The sequence below is a fragment of the Exophiala aquamarina genome (genome assembly GCF_000709125.1).
Source record: "Exophiala aquamarina CBS 119918 chromosome Unknown aczIA-supercont1.1, whole genome shotgun sequence".
Taxonomy (NCBI): Eukaryota; Fungi; Ascomycota; class Eurotiomycetes; order Chaetothyriales; family Herpotrichiellaceae; genus Exophiala; species Exophiala aquamarina.
In genome coordinates, this window is record NW_013550587.1 from 2811417 (window position 1) to 2830421 (window position 19005).

Below are 19005 nucleotides of genomic sequence, written 5' to 3' on the forward strand. Positions count from 1 at the left end.
AGGGATTCAGGAGAATCCTCACTACTACTCCGCGCTTCTTACTTCTGACAATATTTCCATCCCAGGGTGCTGTATAACACCCCTTGAACTGAAATATTTACGTGTTGCAGGCAGAATGACAAGGGAAAGGATATTTTTGCAGGGATGCTTCTCAACTGCCGGGAAGGTATTCCTGCGAAGCGGTACGCGTCGGTCTCCGAGCTACGATTTGTCGACGTGAGTGGTCATATGTTTATTTAGACATCTTAGCGTAGGCCAATGTTACTACCGGGCGCTGTGATATCCGCTGGATAGTCACCTCATGTTCACTGTAGTGTGTGCCATTATTGACGTGGAGGTCGTTCAATCCAAAGTACCATGCGTGGTACGCCGTATGTACTCCAAGAGGGTCCCCTTTCCTCGGCTTCGTATTACACATTCCTGTACGACCTGCCAACTACCAGTATCACTCGCGAACGAACAACCGAACCACCAAACACGGTTTGATCCTAGAGGGTGAGCGAAGGCTGCTTTCACCCTGAAAACTAATGCAGCCTTGGCTGAACCCTTCCTGGGCGTCCCTGAGCAGCAACCTTGTATACATTTAGATAGTCAGCGGGGCTAAATCTGGCCCCCACCCCTCGGCGATCGCGTAAACCTGCCTCCCAACCGGATACGAATCTCAGATAATATATAATTAGTCCTCCTCCCAACCTAGGACCAACATCCCAGCGTAGAGAAGTTCCATACGTGATGAAAATATGCCCGTCGTACTTCGAGTGCCACCACAACTGGCAGACCATCCATTGCCGTGATCAGCTGTCTAAAGATCTCACTATACCCCTATTGCATTACTTTAATGCCGTTACCACCCTTGCTCATACAGACCAAGATTTGATGCTTTCATACCCAGGTTTCGTGAACTCTCGATAAATTAACCATTGGCGTGGCTGTGACCCGCTGCAAAAGGCCTGATGAAGCTGTCATGCTCTAAAAGCGATTTGTAGTAGCCTACGGAGTCTGCAGCGGAGGCGTTGCATTACAAGAACAGAAGACTGGGGTCATTTCTACAGACTTTCCGGATAAGTCAGCATGGATACAATAACAAAATCTTCATTGCCAGAAGTCTGCCGAATTGAACATTGTTAGGTCCAAGTCATTGAAACTGGGCGTCTCTTGAAGAAATTCCTCCGACAGACTGACGAGACGTAATGGTGACGCGTCAATAAAATCCGTGGGCGTGGCGCCTTGCTGTCCTGTCTCTAAATGCTCATACCAGCATTTGATACGTCGGATGGTCTGTTCAAACTGCCAAAAACAGTCGGGATATTCTGTCGTTCCCAGTGTAGCGGCTGTTAAGGTCGCAGCACGATTGGCGAGTGCGTCAAGAAAATACTTCACATCACACGTCTGCCTGAAGCGAAGGCCTTCATGACTGCCAGTGGCACAAAGCGAGAGTTTGATGAGAACCATTATGGCATGGCCAAGCTGGGCTTTCTCGCACATGCTATGTTTCCTGATCAATTGACCGGAAAGTCTGAGATACCTGCTTAAGAAATTTTTGGTCGCTTCTAGGCAGTTGAAAAGAAGGCTGGTTTCAAGGATTTGCGAGTTATGGGTGGTGCCCAGACTCTGGTGGTCCGGTGCGGCTGTCTCGCTTCCTTGAAAATTAGTATAAAGCGCCACCTCATACAAGAACACGTAAGCACTGTCATACATGAGCCCCAGCGATGCTGCAAAGTCAAAATCAGCTTCTTTCTCAGGTCTAGAGATTTCGATGATAGCCATGGAAAATGTGCAAAAGAGGGGAGGGGCGTGCTTGAAGCCTTACGGATGCTCGAGTCATCAAGACGCAAGGTGGATCGCAGATCTTGCAACTGTGACTTGAAAGAATCGATCAGAAGCTCGGTTGTTCCTTCGGAAAGTTCAAATGGCCTGTGTGATTTCCGACCAAATGCTGAAGTTATCAGCACCACAAGTCTGTGCAGCCGGACAGCATGCACGAGTGGCAGATCTGTTGGAACGTCTTCTTGAGTCGCTAGGCCTCTACAGTACCTATCGATAATATCATCATATTTCATTACAGGGGTTCTGCCTAGAGCGAACAGTATACTGGCGCGGAGGTTAGCGACCTTGGCTCACATCACTCAAGACGATCTGACCTTACCAAGACGACAGTAAGTAGGTCCCAAGGTATAGCCTTTTCCACTCGGCATTAAGTGTCACGGTCTCCGCAAGGTCCAGAGCGATGGTAACTGCTGTTTGAGTTATCGTGAATATCTGGTTAGCTTGACGGCGATGGAAATGCCACCTGCAAATCTGAGTGTTAGCTAAGCCTACGTTCAAAACCATCTCGCGCATGGAATCATCAACTCACGCACCAAGAAAGGTACACTACCAAGCCTTGCAATAGATCTACATTGAAAACACCATCAACAAAGACCTTTGTGCCCAGTATTGTTCGAAACTCGGACTCCAAGACTTTATGCAAATTGGCTCGTTGGTGAGTTGTTGTTGCCAGAATGGCAATTAGCAAGAAAGGGCGATCTCGTCGTAAAATTGCAAGGGTAAGTGAACCTATCACCACAAAAGGGAACTGTGAGTATTCATCCTTGAATCTCTCCAGCAGCGTCTCTGCCTCGGACATGGTGACGATTCCTCTGTCGATCATATCTGCCTCTGGTCGGAAGCTCACTGCTTCGAGATACTGGTGAGAAATGCTGAGTGGGATTTGCCCCTCCCCACTAAATATGGATGAGAGGGAGCCTGGGCCGGTCGTTGGCTGGCGGAGGTCCTCGTTTTGCAGAGAGATGTCTGATCGAGTTAAATCTCCAAAGGATTGAGCTTGAGAATGTGGTTCAGACTGGCCAGGCTGGCCAGGCTGATTAGCCCGGCCAGCCCCATTCTTTAGCATTGAAAACACATTTTCAAGATTTTTCTCGATCTTTTTCAGACGCCTAGAGATGATGGACAGTGAGAAAAGCACTGTAGGATGTAATAAAGGAGGACACCCACAATGTTGTGCCGGCCACTTTCTTGGAGCGTTCTCGGGCCTCTGAGAAGCGGCAGGCTCGACCTAGCCTGGAACACCTATAGAAGGGATCAGTGCGTCCAACGAAATCAAAAAAAATAAGGGTTTCAATGTACCTTCTACACGCAGCGCGTGCGTCAGTGGCATTGGTGGGAATACAGCGAGTTTTGGAGGAACGACAGCTGTCGCAAGATCGGAGGAGCGGCGCCCGAGCAGTACGAGACTCTCCCATTTCCATTGTACCGTCTCTCTCCTGTGTATGGATAGATGTCCCGCCATTGCTGTGAAGCATGTTTCTAAGGTCGTATCTGAGCGTTCTCTTTACTTCGGAAGGTCAGGGTTTTGCCTTCTTGAGCCAACTGGCGCATATGAGTACCGCCTTTATGGAGAGTGGCTGTTTCAGACTTGTTTCGGAGACAGTCGTAGACACACATTAGCTTTACTCAAAGGGCGGTATTTTGGTATTGAAGCGTAGCAGTACGAGCTACTGGAAGCAGCAGGCGGAGAATTGAAATGGTGCTCGGTATGGTCGATGTTTGGGAGTGAAAGATCGGTTCGGAGCATAAATCGCTTCCGACGTCCGAGCTTGGCCAACGCCTGACTGTGCCCCTAACGTATGTGCTCCACAGATTCTGTCCGCGGTGTCCATTCTCCTGCCAGATGCAATTTCGAATTTGGCAAGTTGGACCTAGTAGATTTGGTTCAGCGGTCCTCCCTTGGCCCGCGGTCGCAAGCCATGCATTCGCATGAGTTTGGGCTACGATGATCGCTATGACCTGCTCGGAAATTAGAGACGTTCTAGAAGGTACATTGGTTATGGAGTTGTGTGCTTCTAGAGGCTGAGCAACCTGAGCGTATAAGCGGTATCTGGGTAGTGGCAGAGCTCCTCGGATCGTAAGGAAATGCTCTTACTGCCGTGCAGATTTACAAACACCACAAGCTAAAGCCCGAATACTTCCTAGGTACAACAGAAATCCCGCGAGTAGACAGAGCCTCATTCTAGGCATGACTGGGAGTCAAAGCAAGCACCTATGAACGTAATGAAAGCTCTATGTATCTCACTATTAGCTTGCCAGTGATTTTTGTTAACAGTACGTGGGCATACAGAGTGTCTATGCAGTTGCCAGTAGCTCAGAGTGTCCCAGTACAAAATTACAAGTCGATGCTATATCGAGTTCGTAGATATTCGCCATATCGACAAAATAACCATGGAACCGGGACGAAGGCAAGGCAAACGAAACCTAACAGACTGTTTCCCCAGCCCAAACCCAAATCTGCGTACATCGACGGGGCGGCAAGGGGTAGAAACGCTCCAAACAGACTTCGAAGGACCAGATTCGCGGCTAGGGCCGAGGCAGCAGCTTCTGGCCCATGAGCGTCAACCAGATAGACCTGCATCGCAATCATGATGAACAGTGCCCCGAGTCCAATGACAAACGTTCCGATAATGGGAACAATCCAATGGATTTGATAGTGAGCAGTCCATCCATAAATAAAGCATCCGATAGGGGCTATACATGCTCCAAATTTCATCGGGACCAATCGCACCTCCGGGTTGTCTATTCCTTCCTTCTTCATCCGGGTTGAATACTTGTCGCTGAAAATAGAAAAACCGACCAGTCCGCATACCATGCCGAGACCGAGGCCTAGGTAACACAATCCAGCAATTTGTGTACTGAAGGCATACTGTCCCTCAAACGTTTGGAAAAGTAGTGAAGAGGAGGAAGATCAGGCCGAAGATCAAGCCTGCGTATAGCGAGAGGAGAAGCACGATGGGTGAGAAAATCAGCATCTTGGTTGGACGCACTATCGAGTGACTGAACGTCTGGCGAGACCTCGGAGTTGAGCCTTGCTTGGAGACCAGATGTGGATTTCCCGTCTCCTTGCGCAGACGCTGGGCTTTCCGCTCCAATATAATTGCACCATTGGTCTCGCGAAGGAAATAGAAAGAAGGGATGGCGAGTGTACCGGACTACACAGATGTCAACAGCGGACTTGCATAGTGGAGCAAGTATAACTCACCATGATCATGATAATGCGAAAAGTCCAGCGCCATCCAGTGTTCTCGGTGACAAAGCCTCCGATAACAGGCCCTATCGTCTGTAGTTTCTCTCAGTACATGCACTACTTTCAGACAAAGAGCAAACATCATGTCCTTACCGGTCCTAGAAGTGGCCCAACGGAGAAAAGAGCCATGGCGGCTCCTCGCTTCTCCTCTGAAGTTGTGTCGGCTACCGTACCCCCACCAACAGTCATCGGTCCAGAAGCCGCACAGCCACAAATGAAGCGGAAGACAAGGAACATGGCCGTATTAGTACTGAAAGCGCAACCCAGAGTAAATGCGAAGTAGAAAACAGTGCAGAGGTGGTAGATGATAAGTCGTCCGTATAATTCTGAAAATGGTGCAATGAACAGAGGTCCAACTGCAAATCCCAAGATATAGATGCTGACTGTCATGGCAGCAATTGTTGAATTGGTGATGCCAAACTCTGCAGCCAATTGGTTTGCGCCAGGGGCGAACATGGTTGCGGCCAGATTCCTGGGAACAGAGCGTCAGTTACACCACATTGGCTCAGCATACTGCATGGATAAAACAGACGCGTAGAGTGCGAAGATGCTAACATATACAACGTGAAGGGCTCTCTTAAACCTTGGCCAGTTGCGCGGGTTTTCAGGGTCAACAAGGCCATCCCAGGTCACTTGGTCGGATTCCGAAGCCCGGTGGGTTTCGGTAGATGGGCCATGTTCAGAATTTCGCTCTATCTCTTCCGGAACTTTCGTATATGTGCTCAGTGGAAAATCAGGACTTCCTTGAGGAGACATTCTTTGTTGTGGAATGCAGACAGGGTGAACGGGTAGGGGCGACGATCAGTATTGATTAAGAAGATAGATCAGAAAGCCAACAAAACTTTATCGTTGGACGTAACTGTTTTTCTTAACTATGTTTTTGAACTGTTCTTGCAGCATCGAGACAGCCCAGAAGGAAAATTGATGATATTTGGTTATTAAATAGTAAAACATGTTGGCCGTGCCTTTCATATTGGGCCATTGGCAGATCCATGAAAAGAAACGGTCCCACTGCCAGTGGTCCCTGAAAATCCCATTCCGTTCAACGTATGCCTAGCCAACTCATGGGAGGTGGAGTACGAGATTGGGGGGCAAGGCCACGGAGACGTTGGTACTTAGCACGCCGATGTCTCAGCAGGGTGGTGTTTTCTTCCTCAACATATTGCTCCTCAAAGGCAGAGACATCCCTCCCAATATGGGTGCAGAACAGAGCACCCAATCGGGTGGTCGGGCCACTTCGCTTGTTGACCCGTTGTAGCACGAAGCCTCTGTAAGTACCGCATGGATCGGACCACGCCTCATTGTCGCCGAACGTGCTTAAGATGTGTCGGAGATACCGATGGTCCGAGAACAGCAGAACGGCCACCACAAATCCTGGTGGTGTGCTTGTGAGGTGAAAACACGCATCCCAACTATGTCCTCAGAACTCAAGCGATCATCATGCGGTTGAATTAGACTGGGCTGACGGTCTTTCATGCTAGGATCCTCCGTTCCCTTCAAGTCCTGATTTGAGGGGCATATGAGGATAGAAATGTTTAACATTGTGATTTCGATAGAGAATATTATCACCGCACCAATCAGAACCACTTCTCTAAGCTTATAAACAGATTCTTGTAAACAACATAGCTCTAACTGCTGAAGTTTTGAAACAAAGATACTCGTAATTTCCTTGGACTAGGAGGACATGGTCAATAGTGGTGGGAATTAATCGGTGATCGAATAGTTTTATGTGCGTCAATAGTAGCCGGTGTAGTACTGTACAATTTCAAGATGCTAGCAACGGAATAATGAAATAATTAGATAAACATAGTTGCCGGATTCTGAACAACCTTTCCAATAAAGGTCAGGGATTTACGTGAAAACAAGGTTTGATAATGACGGCATAAATTACGGAGCCTGCGCTTGCCTTTACCCGTTGTTGGTGCCAATACTCTACTAGCGCGTACTAACTCTACACGCAGGTGAGGCGCTAATAAAGGTGAGATACTAAAACTCTATAGCGCTGGCCAGAATGCAACTTTTATCGATCGATAAAAGCGACACTGCATCAGCGTTTGGAATACTTTGAACTTATGGAAAAGGGGCTTATAGAGATTTATCGGCTTGTTAAATTGTGTATACACCCGAATAGAAACCACAGAATGGAAACGGACAGAGATCTCAATCAACATCCGACTCGCCTAAGTTGCCTAGTCGGGATATCCATCATCAACTAATGACGTTAAGTGGGGACCAATCAGACCATCCATCAATCCCACCTGACAACCTAGCTACCGCGTCAGCATATGTGTCCTGAATATTTGGTTTTACATCAGGCTATTTCTTCGCAGTGATTTTCACCTGTGAATGCCACTGGTCCTGCAGCTGTACGTTTATCCTTTTTATCTCATAGATTTCTGCTGAGAGATTCCCTCTAAAAGTGGCGCATTTCAACGTATTCGGAGTTGAATTGATTTCGAGGACGAGAACAACGGCATCACCCTGCTCGTTTGCAAAGCATATTAACCCATCGGCTTTCGGGAGCACGGGCTCGGTACATCAAACTCCATACGAGAACCGAGCAGCTTCTTCCTACCATACAAGACTCTGTCTATGAGGGGGGAAACGTACAACAAAGCTCTCACGATCCCAAAATGCCTAGCACCATGAAACCGCGCAGCAAATCGGAGCAGGCACTGAACTCCCTGATCCAACAACATCCGCTGCAACGACTTGCAAGCCCATCACGAACAATCTCAGCGTGCGTGCACATCCTGGGACTCGCGTCGTACGCATCCAGCTTTGACTATCTCGTCGGGCACCCGAACCACATCAACCAAGCCTACGGCTGGCACTTCCAGTACCTAACGATCATCGGGCTTTCCCTCGCAACACTGACATTCTCTCTCGGCCTCGTCGCAGACGTCACCCTCCACCGCGGAGCCTTCGCCGCGAAGAATGTGATCTCCATGTGCGCGGCCCCGATGGAAGTCCTCATCTCGACGCTGTACTGGGGCCTGCGCGCCATCGACCCGGCCCTCGTCGTGCCGCCGGACCTTGAGTTGCCGCTTTCCGCGGACCTGGGGTTCCACCTCGCGCCAACGGCTTTCCTGCTGCTGGATATTCTGCTATTGAGTCCGCCGTGGACGATCGCTGGGGTGCCGGCGTGTGTGCTGTCTAGTGTGATTGCTTTCCTGTATTGGTTCTGGATCGAGGCGTGCTTTCGGCAGAATGGGTTTTATCCGTACCCGTTGTTTGAGTTGTTGGACAATTCGCACAGGGTCGCGTTGTTTGGCGGTTGTGCGGCTGTCATGGCGGTGATTACGCTGTTGTTGAAGAGAGTTTATGCGGTGGTGAATGGGGCGGGCTCCGAGTGGCCGGGGAAGCTGAGATGAATTTGCTATAGATGGTTTTTGGGTGGCGGATGTTGGAGGAGAAAGGGAGTGTTAGTCGCCATGGTGTGGAGGCGTCGGTCGTGGTGTCAAGGGAGGAAAACATGACCGGGGATGCTATGGCTTCGCCCACCCTTTCCTGAAGGCATTTTTCAGAACCATGCTATGACGCCTTTTCGTGATCATTGTTATACTGTATTCTGCATCGCTTGTCGTGAAATAGCTTACCTTTGCGCTCCTCGTCGGTGTATCAATGATATGTTCTGCGCAAGGTTGGCATGGCGGGGGAATTGCTGAAGGGAATAAAGATTAGAGGAACTTTGTGGAGCAATAGAATTCTTCAAGATCAATCCTTTCTATGTCATCATTGCCTACATGGCATGTCAAACTGTCCCTCGGTGCTTTCCCTGCATGTACATGTACAGATTATTGAATATCCGAATAAGCATTCAGCGCGAGCTGGCCTCCCAAATGCGCATACAACACGGTACTTCCCGGCTTGATCTCTCCGCGTTTAATCAGATCAATCATGCCCGCAAGGCTCTTGCCCTCGTAAACAGGATCAGTGATAAACCCCTCGGTTCTGGCACCGAAGCGGATCGCTTCCAGGGTCGCTTCATCCGCAAGGCCATAGATCCCAGCGTGGTATCTGGTGTCGAGGATGACATCTTTCTCCTGGATGTCGGATTCCTGCAGTCCGATCTTACTGGCGGTCTGCCTGGCAATGCGCAAGACTTGATCGAAGGTCTGGTCTGGTTTCGCTGACGCGTCAATTCCGATCACTTTTCTGACAGGCGACCGGTCGAGTTTTTCAAGGAGCTTGAAGCCGGCGATCATGCCGGCGAAGGTGGAGCCTGTGACCGCACAGACAATGATGGTATCGTAGAAAATGCCCGCGGCCAGTTCTTGAGCTCGCACCTCAAATGCCCAACGTGCGAAGCCGAGGCCTCCGAGAGGATGGTCCGACGCACCGGCTGGGATGTAATATGGCTTGCCACCAGCGTCGATAACTTCTTGAGTGAGCTGTTTCAAGGTGTTTTTGTGCTCGATGCCGAATCCAGAACTGTCGAGACGGACATCGGCATTCATCAGTCTTGATAGTTGGATATTTCCGACCTTGTCGTATCCAACATCCTCATGAGGCACCCATTTCTCCTGGACTAGTTTGGCGTTCAACCCCAACTTTGCAGCAGCTCCGGCAACTTGTCGCGTGTGATTGGACTGGAAACCCCCAATGGACACCAAGGTATCACATTTTTGTGCCAAAGCCTCGGGGACCAGGTACTCTAGCTTACGGGTCTTATTGCCTCCAAAAGCGATTCCGGAGTTACAGTCCTCTCTCTTAGCATAGATGGCCACTTGATTTCCAAGGGCCTCAGATATGCGAGGGAGAGAGTGGATGGGCGATGGTCCCAGGGTGAGCTCATGGCGGGGAATACTCGCGAAAGAGTCTGGGAGATCTAGATCGAGTGAAGAGGTAGTCATGGTTTGATAGATCGAAAGTCCAAATATTGTCCAACGTTTCGAAATCTCTTCAGGGAATGATGCTTTGGTCTTTTATACTCGAGGAGGAAGTGGATGGAAGTTGGGGAGGACCAATAGTGTCTTCCGTTACCCGTCGGAGTTGGCCTTGGCATCGTGCCCCGGCATTGATGCCGTGCGAATTCGGAGGGTTTCATTACTCCGAACGAGGCCATTGATATCAAGCCCGGCGACTTCACCAGAAGGGAACGTTGTAAGTGGACGACAGCATGCTGATGCTGCAAACACTAGATTCGTGAAAAGGTCGTTTCGATCAGCTGGTCTTTCTTAGGCCCACGAACTTCGTGTGTTGTCGTGAACCAAGACAGTAGTTCTGGGCCGCTGGACGGGGGGTTCAAGTGAAAGGAGTAAGAACTGCTGTAGAAGTCTTCGACACAGAGATGGCCACCGCTTCCACTTAGGGTGATCTCTTGTGTAGAGAGCCCCGAGTCATGCTCGGATAGTAGAGGGATTTCAATTTTGTGGAACAGATAGTCAATGGCATCAGTGCCAGGTTTTGTGAACCAGACACTAATGGTATGGACATCCTGAGTAGTTTGCAGCCGCCAGATGTACTTCCTTGAGAAGACGAACTTGAGTACCTCGCCACGAATCTGGGTGGACGTGGTCATCTCAAATTCGCCCTGTTCATGATAGAGCAGCTCGGCGTCTGCGAGATGAAGTGAGCCATCGGAATCAATGACTGGAGATGGTTGAGTGATGGTGAAGGTTGCTTCTCCGTGACACTTGCCAGACGGCTCGGTTTCGTCGGCACTGTGCAACTTACGGTTGAGCAGCCATTTCCCCGCAAGATTGTGAAATAAGTTGGTTAGCAAGGTGGCACGGGTTGATGGGTCCTGCATTTTGGGGCACAGTATTCTTCCCTTATCAGGTTGAGAGCGAATAAGTAGTTCTCATAAACTGAAGTTACAAAAGCGGTCTTTAGGTAGACAGGTAATTATCTAGCCTGACCAATGTAGCCTGATTGTAGCCTGATAGGTGGATTGGAGGAATTAGGGGGCGGCACAAAGCAGTGTCATTAGGGAGGAGGCAGAACAAACTTCGCTGGAGTGGAAGTTATACCCGTGGCGCTAAACTCTAGGCAAGGGTTACCTGGGCATCAGGCAGTATTACCCGGTGTTAGCTGTGCGATCAAGGGTCATAGGCGCCCTCCTTAGTTAAGAGCACGGGCAATAGCTGGGAACTCCAGGCTTGAATAATCACATTCTGTACCCACGTAAAGTGATTGCCTATTGTTAAGACATTGTTAAGAGATTCACAGCTATATCACTGTACCGAGTACTCCTTACTGGCTGACTTAATATGTCATATAAACGATCTGCCATCCCATTTCCTTAGGCCATGAAGTATCATGACGTGTCTGTCCTGTCCCTTCGAAATAAGCTCATCTAATTCTTGCTGCGTCCACCCAATACCACTGGGCGACCACCCTGCCCACAGCCACAGCCTTAGGCTACCAGCCTGCCCCTCTCGCCTATCACCCCCTTCAACTGCGCATCCATCCCGTCGAGTTCGGAAGATGGATCCATTGTTGATGCAGCGCTGATCCTGATTCGGTAGCTGCCAACTTGTCTATCAATCTCCCTGTTTTCCTTTTCTGCTCAACCAGCTGTGCTTCGCTACACCCTCTTTGACTCGGGGTTAACCAAAAGGTAACCGGCAGCTGCTCGGTGCTGGCCGAGGGGCTGTTTACTTGCAACGGCTAGTTACTAACTTCAGTTAGCTCCTCCTCTCCAGTGTCAACCTCCCCCCCAGAACCTTCAATCCGCCCACTTCGTGGCATAATCCTTGCCATGGCTTTCACTCCTAGTACCGTGAACCCTCCTTTCACTGTTATCTTCTCGTCCCTTCCTCTCCTGCCGCCTCGAAGCTGCTCTCGGAGCGTCGACACTCGTTTCTGCACCGCGACTATGCGCCGCACGATGCTTTCCGCCTGCTCCGTATAGCATACCCTGCTCAATGGTACATCCCCTACAACCGGTCCGTCTGCTAGAATCCCTCGGTCGATAGCATTGCATCATCATATCTATTCCCTCGACAGAGCAGAGCCCAAATTGCCTCAAGATGCGTTGTTACAAGAGCATGTCCAGACCTCAAACTAGCCTCCTGTACTCCCTGTTCCTCTTCCTTTTCCTGAATATCGCACGGGCGCAGAACTTCCTTCCAACAACATCTTCGGCCGACTATCCCGGTTGCGCCGTCGGCTGTAGCACTTTATTGCAAGCCCAGAGCCTCTGTGTACCACCCGCAGTCGCTGTCACCTCTCAATTTACATACGAGAATTGTTTCTGTCAGAGCAGCTTTCTACAAGGTCTCTACTCTAGCCCTGATGCGGTTTGCGCGGCAGAATGCACAATAGAGACCGACAGAGTCTTGTTGCAGACATGGTTCAGAACTTTTTGCAACGCAGTGGGTCAAGGCGTCGACCCATTAGCCTCCACCACTCTGGCACCAACTGCAACACAAAGTGTGGTAGTTATTACCATCACTAGTACATCTACTCCGCCCGGCTCTACCAGCACTGGCACGGGGAGCGCGAATAGAGGTGGCGAACCGAGCCAATCCTGGTAGAATATATGTCATCTTCACGTTTTATACCATTTCTGACAAGCACACAGGATCGAGGGGCATTGGCGTTGGATACTGATGGTTGGCTTACTACTCATCGGGTTGGGCTTGTTTGCATGGCTCCTCGTCTGGCTTAAGCGACGCCATCGTAGGAAGCTTGATGAACGTCGAGCCACGATGTCTGGTTTCCCGACCGAAAGTGAAAAGCGAGCTGGAGCTCGCTCGGCGACTCCCGACTTATGGGGGCCACACCAGGTGCGTTGACAGGTTCCATGTACATCCTATGGCTAACATGTGACTGAAGCATATGAATCATACCCATGGCTACGAATACCAGGATGGGCAGCCAGTGCTAGGAAGCGGTGCCCTTAGTGCACCAAACGCGAACCGAGAGAGGAGAAAATCGAGGCGGCAGAAGTCGCGCGACCAAAATGAGATGGCTCAGATGAACGATACACCAGCAAACTCGACAAGGCATTCCTCCAAAGGCAAATCCAGACCTCTAGAGCGGATTCTCTCCAACGAACCCGAAGTTGGACCGGTGGAAAGGGACCGAAGCCGAAGTAAGAGACGAAGGGATCCTGGTAGTGATATTGAAACACGCTCGAATCCGGAACACGACCGGCGCTTACGAGAAGTCCGCGGCAGCCGACGAAAAAGGCCGATTGACCCGCCTTAGGACTGTGGCCCAAGTATATATTCGCAATCTATATGCAAGCGGCAAACTCGATGTTCGTGGGAGGACACACCTATTCTGGATATCAGGCAACCACTACAGTTTCAAGTAGTCAAGCGCTTTACCGCGGAACGTGCTTAGCCTCTGAGAATTGCAAGCATGGAAGGGGGCTCCGGGAGGTGCCAACAGCCCATTGCAGCAGCAATGATGGCGACGAAGTTGCTATTCACAAGCTTGAGGTGTGAAAGAGTGCGCCACGCCTGTGTTCCGTGGATCAGCGCGCAGCACAGTATTAGCGGGAGATGGCGATTTTAGAAGGCAGACTAGCATATACGCGGGTTGGCTATTAGAGAAGGCCATGGGAGAGCGGCGGCCGGGTTCCAAGGCGACAAGATTCGATTTCGCGGTTGTTGCGCTTGTGTCCCGTGATTGCCTATACAGAAGAGTAGTCGTACATTTGACTCATTTAAGTAGCTAGAGAAATATGGGGTAGTCTTAGTTGAAATATCAGCCGCAATGCAAGTACATGGTAGTTCTTCCGATGCATACAAACTTGAGATGGAGTTGAGTGCCCGCAAAAGAAAAGTTCTTGGCGGGTGATTGACCTGACGTTGGATCTCTGGGTCGATAGAACTGAGCACCTCAATACCATCTAAATAAACAGACAATATCTCTAAAGATCGCGGCAGTGCTGCCTGCGGCCGGCTCTCTTTGCGTCAACTTAACACTATCTGGAATATCAATATCTTCATCAGCTCATTACCCAGCTTCGAAAGTATCGCATTCATGGCGGCTGGCTTCTGTCAAGGTTGAACGACATGTCCCAACCTCTACCTAAACCAAACTATGCCTTTAACATTCCGAGCATCCACGATGATCTAGAGCTAGACTGTCGCCTGCATTATCCAAGGAGGACGGAACAGAGTTCTGATATCTTTGGCAAAGCATTTGCAATTTTCGCCCATCCCTACGCTACCTTGGGCGGGTGTTACGATGACCCTGTGGTTGCCCTTGCCGGCGGAATTCTCCTCCAATATGGTTGTATTTTGATAACCTTTAATTTCAGGTGAGCTCCGCCCGCAAGTCGCAATATTGTATACTTACGTCTGATGTGTCATGGAGAGGTGCTTCTGGTTCAGCAGGAAAGACTTCATGGACTGGCAAGCCCGAACTTGGCGACTATGTTTCCGTCTATGGCTTTGCACTGTGCTACATGAACGCGATATGCCATCGACAAGAGGGTGTCAGTGCTACGCCAAGGGATGATAGTCCCCTCCTTATCCTTGGTGGATATTCTTATGGGTCCATGATCGCGTCGCATGTGCCTCCTCGAGATCAAGTGCTTGAGATTTTCAAGTCACCAACTGCGAATTCGGCTGAAAGCGAAATAAAACTTCGGGCCGAAGACTTGTCTCGAGATGCAATAGCATATTTTGATATGCACACGCCCAGTATGTCACTATCGATTAGCCGTGCCCGAGGCCAGAAAGCGGAGGATGGTAGGCATTTACATCGAGCCGTAGCAATGGGTGGGTATGAATCAGAGGTCACTAGTCGAAGGGTGAGCCGAGAGTCTTCGAGAAGGAGCTTGGATGGAGAAAGGGTCAGACAAAGCATCGACAATGTAAGGCGGAAGATCAGTTATCACCGAGTCATCACCCCTCAAAAATCAGAATCCAAGATGCAGGCACCGTCGGGAGATGATCTGATACTGCCTCGAATCGCGTACATTCTCTTGTCGCCGTTGTTGCCCCCAATAGCTGGATTTACTACAATGTTCTCGAAGTTACATTTCGTGGCGAGAAATGGTCGCTCGAATAGGGCCTCCGCATCATCCAGCGTGGAGTTTGGGGAACTCACGACCAACCCGTGCATCTGTATCTACGGCAGTAAAGACGCCTTTACCAGTGACCGCAGGCTTCAGCATTGGACCGAGGGCCTTCGTTCGAGATCGGGCTCGCGCTTTGTGGCCATTCGAACCGACTCGGGCCATTTCTGGCAAGATCCTGATGGAATCATTCGGTTGCAACGCGGATTGATCGACTGGCTGAAAGCGGTCATACCGTCGAGCCACTCTGAGAGGACGGAAGATGCGCTTCCGACTACACATCGTCATCACGACTCAGGAGAGAGTGCAATAGAGAGACCGGCAATTGTGAACGGATGAAATAGAATTCGATTCAAGTTTGGTACGCCCAAACAAATGCCTTTGGGATAAAGTCAACTTATACTACGACTCATATGAGTGTGGCCTGATTACTTCCGAGATTCTGGGGCAGCAAGTAGCGACTAAAGTTTACCTGGCCGACTCCGACGAAGAGTACCTCATACAATCAGCATGGGCTGTGAGATGAGGAGGTGCATTCAGCGACATCCAAGCGCAGCCTCATGACGGCTCTGGGAAGTGTGTCGTCGGCGGAGAAGTGCCTTACAACCCTGACCATGTCGCACAGGATTCGGATCGTTCCAGAGCTAGGGTGGTGAATGGAGGACAACGCACTCGAGTTGCATGTGATCGTGCAGGGTGCTTTGTTTGGAAGTCTAGAAAGCTTGGGAATGCAAGATATACGGCATGCGGATGCCTAACTGGACCCTCGTCCTCGTCCCATTGGATCCAGACCATACATACTTAGGTGCTGTATCACGCGCCAGGTCAAAAGAACACCTGGAACCACACTTGTGGCATCTCTGGCATTGTGTAGGCCCGAATCGTGACGGTGGATTACACCCTTTTGCCAATCCCTTCTCTGCTACTGACTCCATTGTGCCTTCCCCAGAAGCCGAAATCTGTAGTGAGCCAACCTGGAGATGGTGCCTACCTAAACTATGTCATCGGGCCCCACAAGGAAGGCACTTCTTATCCCGTCCACTACTCGCTCTCTCACACTCGCACCTGCCCTCCCACACACCCATCCATACCGAGCAGACCAACTACACAGACCGACACATGCACAGACTGCGTTCGCTACCAGCTTCCACCGCTCTATTAGTGGGTTCTTTCATTTCTTCACACACGACATCCCGTCTTATTCACTGATTTCCCACGGACAATCCCCCGTTCACTTGCGCAGCACCATTACATTCCTTCTTATTGCTTACCTTATACTTCCTCCCGTCGTTGCTTCATCACCAATTTTCCAGTGACCCGTCTTGTGCGTGTGATCACTCTGGTTCGGATGACACACACAACCGCGGTCTCTTACGCTTTAAGACACTCCGGTCCAGCTCCTCCAGACTTCATTTAATCACCAATTTCGTTCCTCCCGTGCCATCTCTTGTGGCCCGATGGCCAACGTTACCTTGTCGACATGGCCATCATCCTCTCTGTCGCACCCCCTACTATCAAAATATTCTGGTCCTGCATCGGCCTCTACGCTGATGTTATCAAGATCTGCTCGCCTAGCAAGAAACTACAAAGCGTTGCCGAAGAGATAGCCAGATTCTGCCGGAAACCTCCTGAGACGGTGGAGCAGGAATGGACTAGAGGCATGAAAGACGCCACGTCCCTGGCCGACTATGAAAAATGTACAATGGCGCTGGATAAGGTACAAAGTCATGAGACTTGGAAACAAGAGAAATATTCCATAGAAGGAGAGTATGACCCGGACCTGATCCAAAACCATGCCGACATGCTCCAGAAGGCAATGGCTTCTTCTGATCTGAGTGCCCTCCAGTATCAACTGAGGACTGGCCTGAGTCGCGACCTAGGTGCTATGAACAGTTTAAGGCTCTACAAACATTCATGGTTTGGCACCAAGTTTCTCATCGACGATTACATCAACACCGTTTTAGAGGCCATCGAAGCATTTGCGGACCTTACTATCCGATACAACCTCCCTAATGCCGAAGTCCGCTTTTACCAGCAGTCCTTAGAAGATTCTCTCAAATTTTTCGGAAGATCGGCTTTGACCCTCTCTGGCGGAGCACTCTTGGGCATGAAGCATATTGGAGTGGTCAAAACTCTGTGGGAAGCAGAGCTATTACCAGAAGTCATTTCTGGAGCATCAGCCGGTAGCATTGTGGCAGCCATTGTAGGGACTTCAACCGATGAACACATGTATGAAGTCCTGGAGCGGTTTCCTTACTCCGATTTGGCGGTTTTTGATCCACCGGGCACCACTTCGATGGGCTGGCTTTCACAGCGAGTCCGAACATTTCTATGGTCAGGAGCATTCTTCGAGATGGAGAACATTAAACGAGTGATGAAGACATGGCTCGGGGCTATCACATTCCGGGAAGCACATTACAAAACAGGCCGGACCCTTAATATCTGTGTCTCGAGTGCTGGCAGTGCTGAACCTAGGTTGCTGAACTATGTTACTGCCCCCGATGTGTTTGTTTGGTCGGCGGTTTGTGCCTCCTGCGCCGTACCGAGCGTTTTCGCACCGGTCAACATCTATGAGAAAGATCCCATCACCAAAAAGGAGAAGCTGTGGATGCAAAATGCGCAACAAATGTTTGTGGACGGGTCTTTGGATCATGATATTCCAATGAGAAAGTTGGAGGAGTTGTTCAACGTGAATTTTTTTATTGTCTCACAGGTCAATCCCCATGTGCGAAGCTTTTTGGAACCCGAGGAGGAATTTCATGGAACGCAGCCGCGGTCAGCCGCTCCTTCGCGAACCTGGCTACAAGGGGCCAAAGCCTTGTTGAGGGAGGAGGTTATACACCGATCCCAACAAATGGCGGACATTGGTTTGGCTCGAAGGTCCATCCGCTGGGTGTCGGTCATCAATCAACAGTACACGGGCGATATCAATATCTATCCGGAGATCAGAACGCGCGAGTACTTCCACATGATGATGAACCCGACACCAGAGTTCATGATTGAGGCGACGAGGGCTGGTGAAGTAGCGACTTGGCCTCGGATGTGCCGGATCAAGAATTGCGTGGCTATCGAACTGGCTTTACAACAGGCAATCCACCGATTACGCGATCGAGTCAACTTTGGGCCGGAAGCTAGAGCAGCGCGAGAAGCAAGGCCGAGACGATCACTCAGCAGAGGCCGTGCAGGGCGTGGCAGGTCAGCTCGGCCATCATTTCTTCGGCGGAGGAGTCTCAGCATCGAATCGCCTACTCAGGAGGATGAGGCAATGTTACCCATGAGACCTCTGCGGGTTCGGCGGAATGCCAGCATGGGCAGTATTGTGTTGAAACCCATGACATCGGCTTTAACGGGCGGCCGGAGTCGACCCTTGCTATCGCCTCAGGCTGGTGTTGCCAGTGACCTTCTCGGAGATGCGCTGGTGATGACAGCGGTGACTCCAACCGACAGGAAGACCGTTACCATTAGCAATGGGCTAGAGTGAGCCCATGCTTTGTTTGGCGATGTTGCATTTTTCTTTGTGCAGGTGACGGTGATCCTGGACAGCGGCGTCACAACTCGTTAGGAGTACACCGCGCCCTACTTTTGATACCCCCGATTATTCTTTAAGAGCAATATGCATGTAGCATTAGTGAGAATGACATAGAATAGCATATGATAGCACTAGAACGAGGAGACATAAGACATGTCAACTACCTAGTCTCGACTTTAGTGGGATGTGGTCAAAGTTCAGCGAGGTACCGAGTCGTCATATCCAGTACTGTTCTCGTACCTTATTTGTGAGGCCAGTCAGGCGTCTCCAGGCCAGGAAGAGTGCGGAGGGAAAGGAGGGAGAGGAAAGGGGGAAGGAAAGGCCAGGTGCAGGTGCAGGCACAGGCAAGAGGCAGAGAGGCCCTGTCGCATCGCACGCGCCGCCGTAGAGTCGCAGGTGCTGGTGCAGTCCAGT

At 50.3% G+C, this 19005-nt stretch overlaps 9 protein-coding genes across 9 annotated transcripts; 4 read left to right on the forward strand and 5 right to left on the reverse strand.

The window, feature by feature from the left end:
- Window positions 1-1092: 1092 nt before the first annotated feature.
- On the reverse strand, window positions 1093-2626 carry A1O9_01007 (uncharacterized protein; the record flags this gene model as incomplete). Its single annotated transcript, XM_013410167.1, has 4 exons — window positions 1093-1712; window positions 1811-2091; window positions 2147-2290; window positions 2361-2626. 4 exons carry the CDS (start codon window positions 2624-2626, stop codon window positions 1093-1095), a joined length of 1311 nt encoding a protein of 436 aa, XP_013265621.1.
- Window positions 2627-4162: 1536 nt separating this feature from the next.
- Window positions 4163-4588, reverse strand: A1O9_01008 (uncharacterized protein; the record flags this gene model as incomplete). The annotated part of the gene is made up of 1 exon (XM_013410168.1): window positions 4163-4588. The coding sequence occupies one exon, from the start codon at window positions 4586-4588 to the stop codon at window positions 4163-4165; it is 426 nt and encodes a 141-aa protein (XP_013265622.1).
- Window positions 4589-4703: 115 nt separating this feature from the next.
- Window positions 4704-5533, reverse strand: A1O9_01009 (uncharacterized protein; the record flags this gene model as incomplete). The annotated part of the gene is made up of 3 exons (XM_013410169.1): window positions 4704-4982; window positions 5033-5110; window positions 5171-5533. The coding sequence occupies 3 exons, from the start codon at window positions 5531-5533 to the stop codon at window positions 4704-4706; spliced, it is 720 nt and encodes a 239-aa protein (XP_013265623.1).
- A 2177-nt stretch (window positions 5534-7710) lies between these two features.
- On the forward strand, window positions 7711-8451 carry A1O9_01010 (uncharacterized protein; the record flags this gene model as incomplete). Its single annotated transcript, XM_013410170.1, has 1 exon — window positions 7711-8451. One exon carries the CDS (start codon window positions 7711-7713, stop codon window positions 8449-8451), a length of 741 nt encoding a protein of 246 aa, XP_013265624.1.
- A 423-nt stretch (window positions 8452-8874) lies between these two features.
- A1O9_01011 (1-aminocyclopropane-1-carboxylate deaminase) lies at window positions 8875-9933 on the reverse strand (the record flags this gene model as incomplete). Its single annotated transcript, XM_013410171.1, has 1 exon — window positions 8875-9933. One exon carries the CDS (start codon window positions 9931-9933, stop codon window positions 8875-8877), a length of 1059 nt encoding a protein of 352 aa, XP_013265625.1.
- Window positions 9934-10217: 284 nt separating this feature from the next.
- Window positions 10218-10832, reverse strand: A1O9_01012 (uncharacterized protein; the record flags this gene model as incomplete). Its single annotated transcript, XM_013410172.1, has 1 exon — window positions 10218-10832. One exon carries the CDS (start codon window positions 10830-10832, stop codon window positions 10218-10220), a length of 615 nt encoding a protein of 204 aa, XP_013265626.1.
- Window positions 10833-12069: 1237 nt separating this feature from the next.
- On the forward strand, window positions 12070-13225 carry A1O9_01013 (uncharacterized protein; the record flags this gene model as incomplete). Its single annotated transcript, XM_013410173.1, has 3 exons — window positions 12070-12557; window positions 12609-12813; window positions 12863-13225. Coding segments are annotated over 3 exons (1056 nt in total), but the record flags the coding sequence as incomplete, so codon positions are not given.
- An 827-nt stretch (window positions 13226-14052) lies between these two features.
- On the forward strand, window positions 14053-15401 carry A1O9_01014 (uncharacterized protein; the record flags this gene model as incomplete). Its single annotated transcript, XM_013410174.1, has 2 exons — window positions 14053-14300; window positions 14357-15401. The coding sequence occupies 2 exons, from the start codon at window positions 14053-14055 to the stop codon at window positions 15399-15401; spliced, it is 1293 nt and encodes a 430-aa protein (XP_013265628.1).
- A 1141-nt stretch (window positions 15402-16542) lies between these two features.
- A1O9_01015 (uncharacterized protein) lies at window positions 16543-18543 on the forward strand (the record flags this gene model as incomplete). Its single annotated transcript, XM_013410175.1, has 1 exon — window positions 16543-18543. The coding sequence occupies one exon, from the start codon at window positions 16543-16545 to the stop codon at window positions 18541-18543; it is 2001 nt and encodes a 666-aa protein (XP_013265629.1).
- Window positions 18544-19005: the final 462 nt, after the last annotated feature.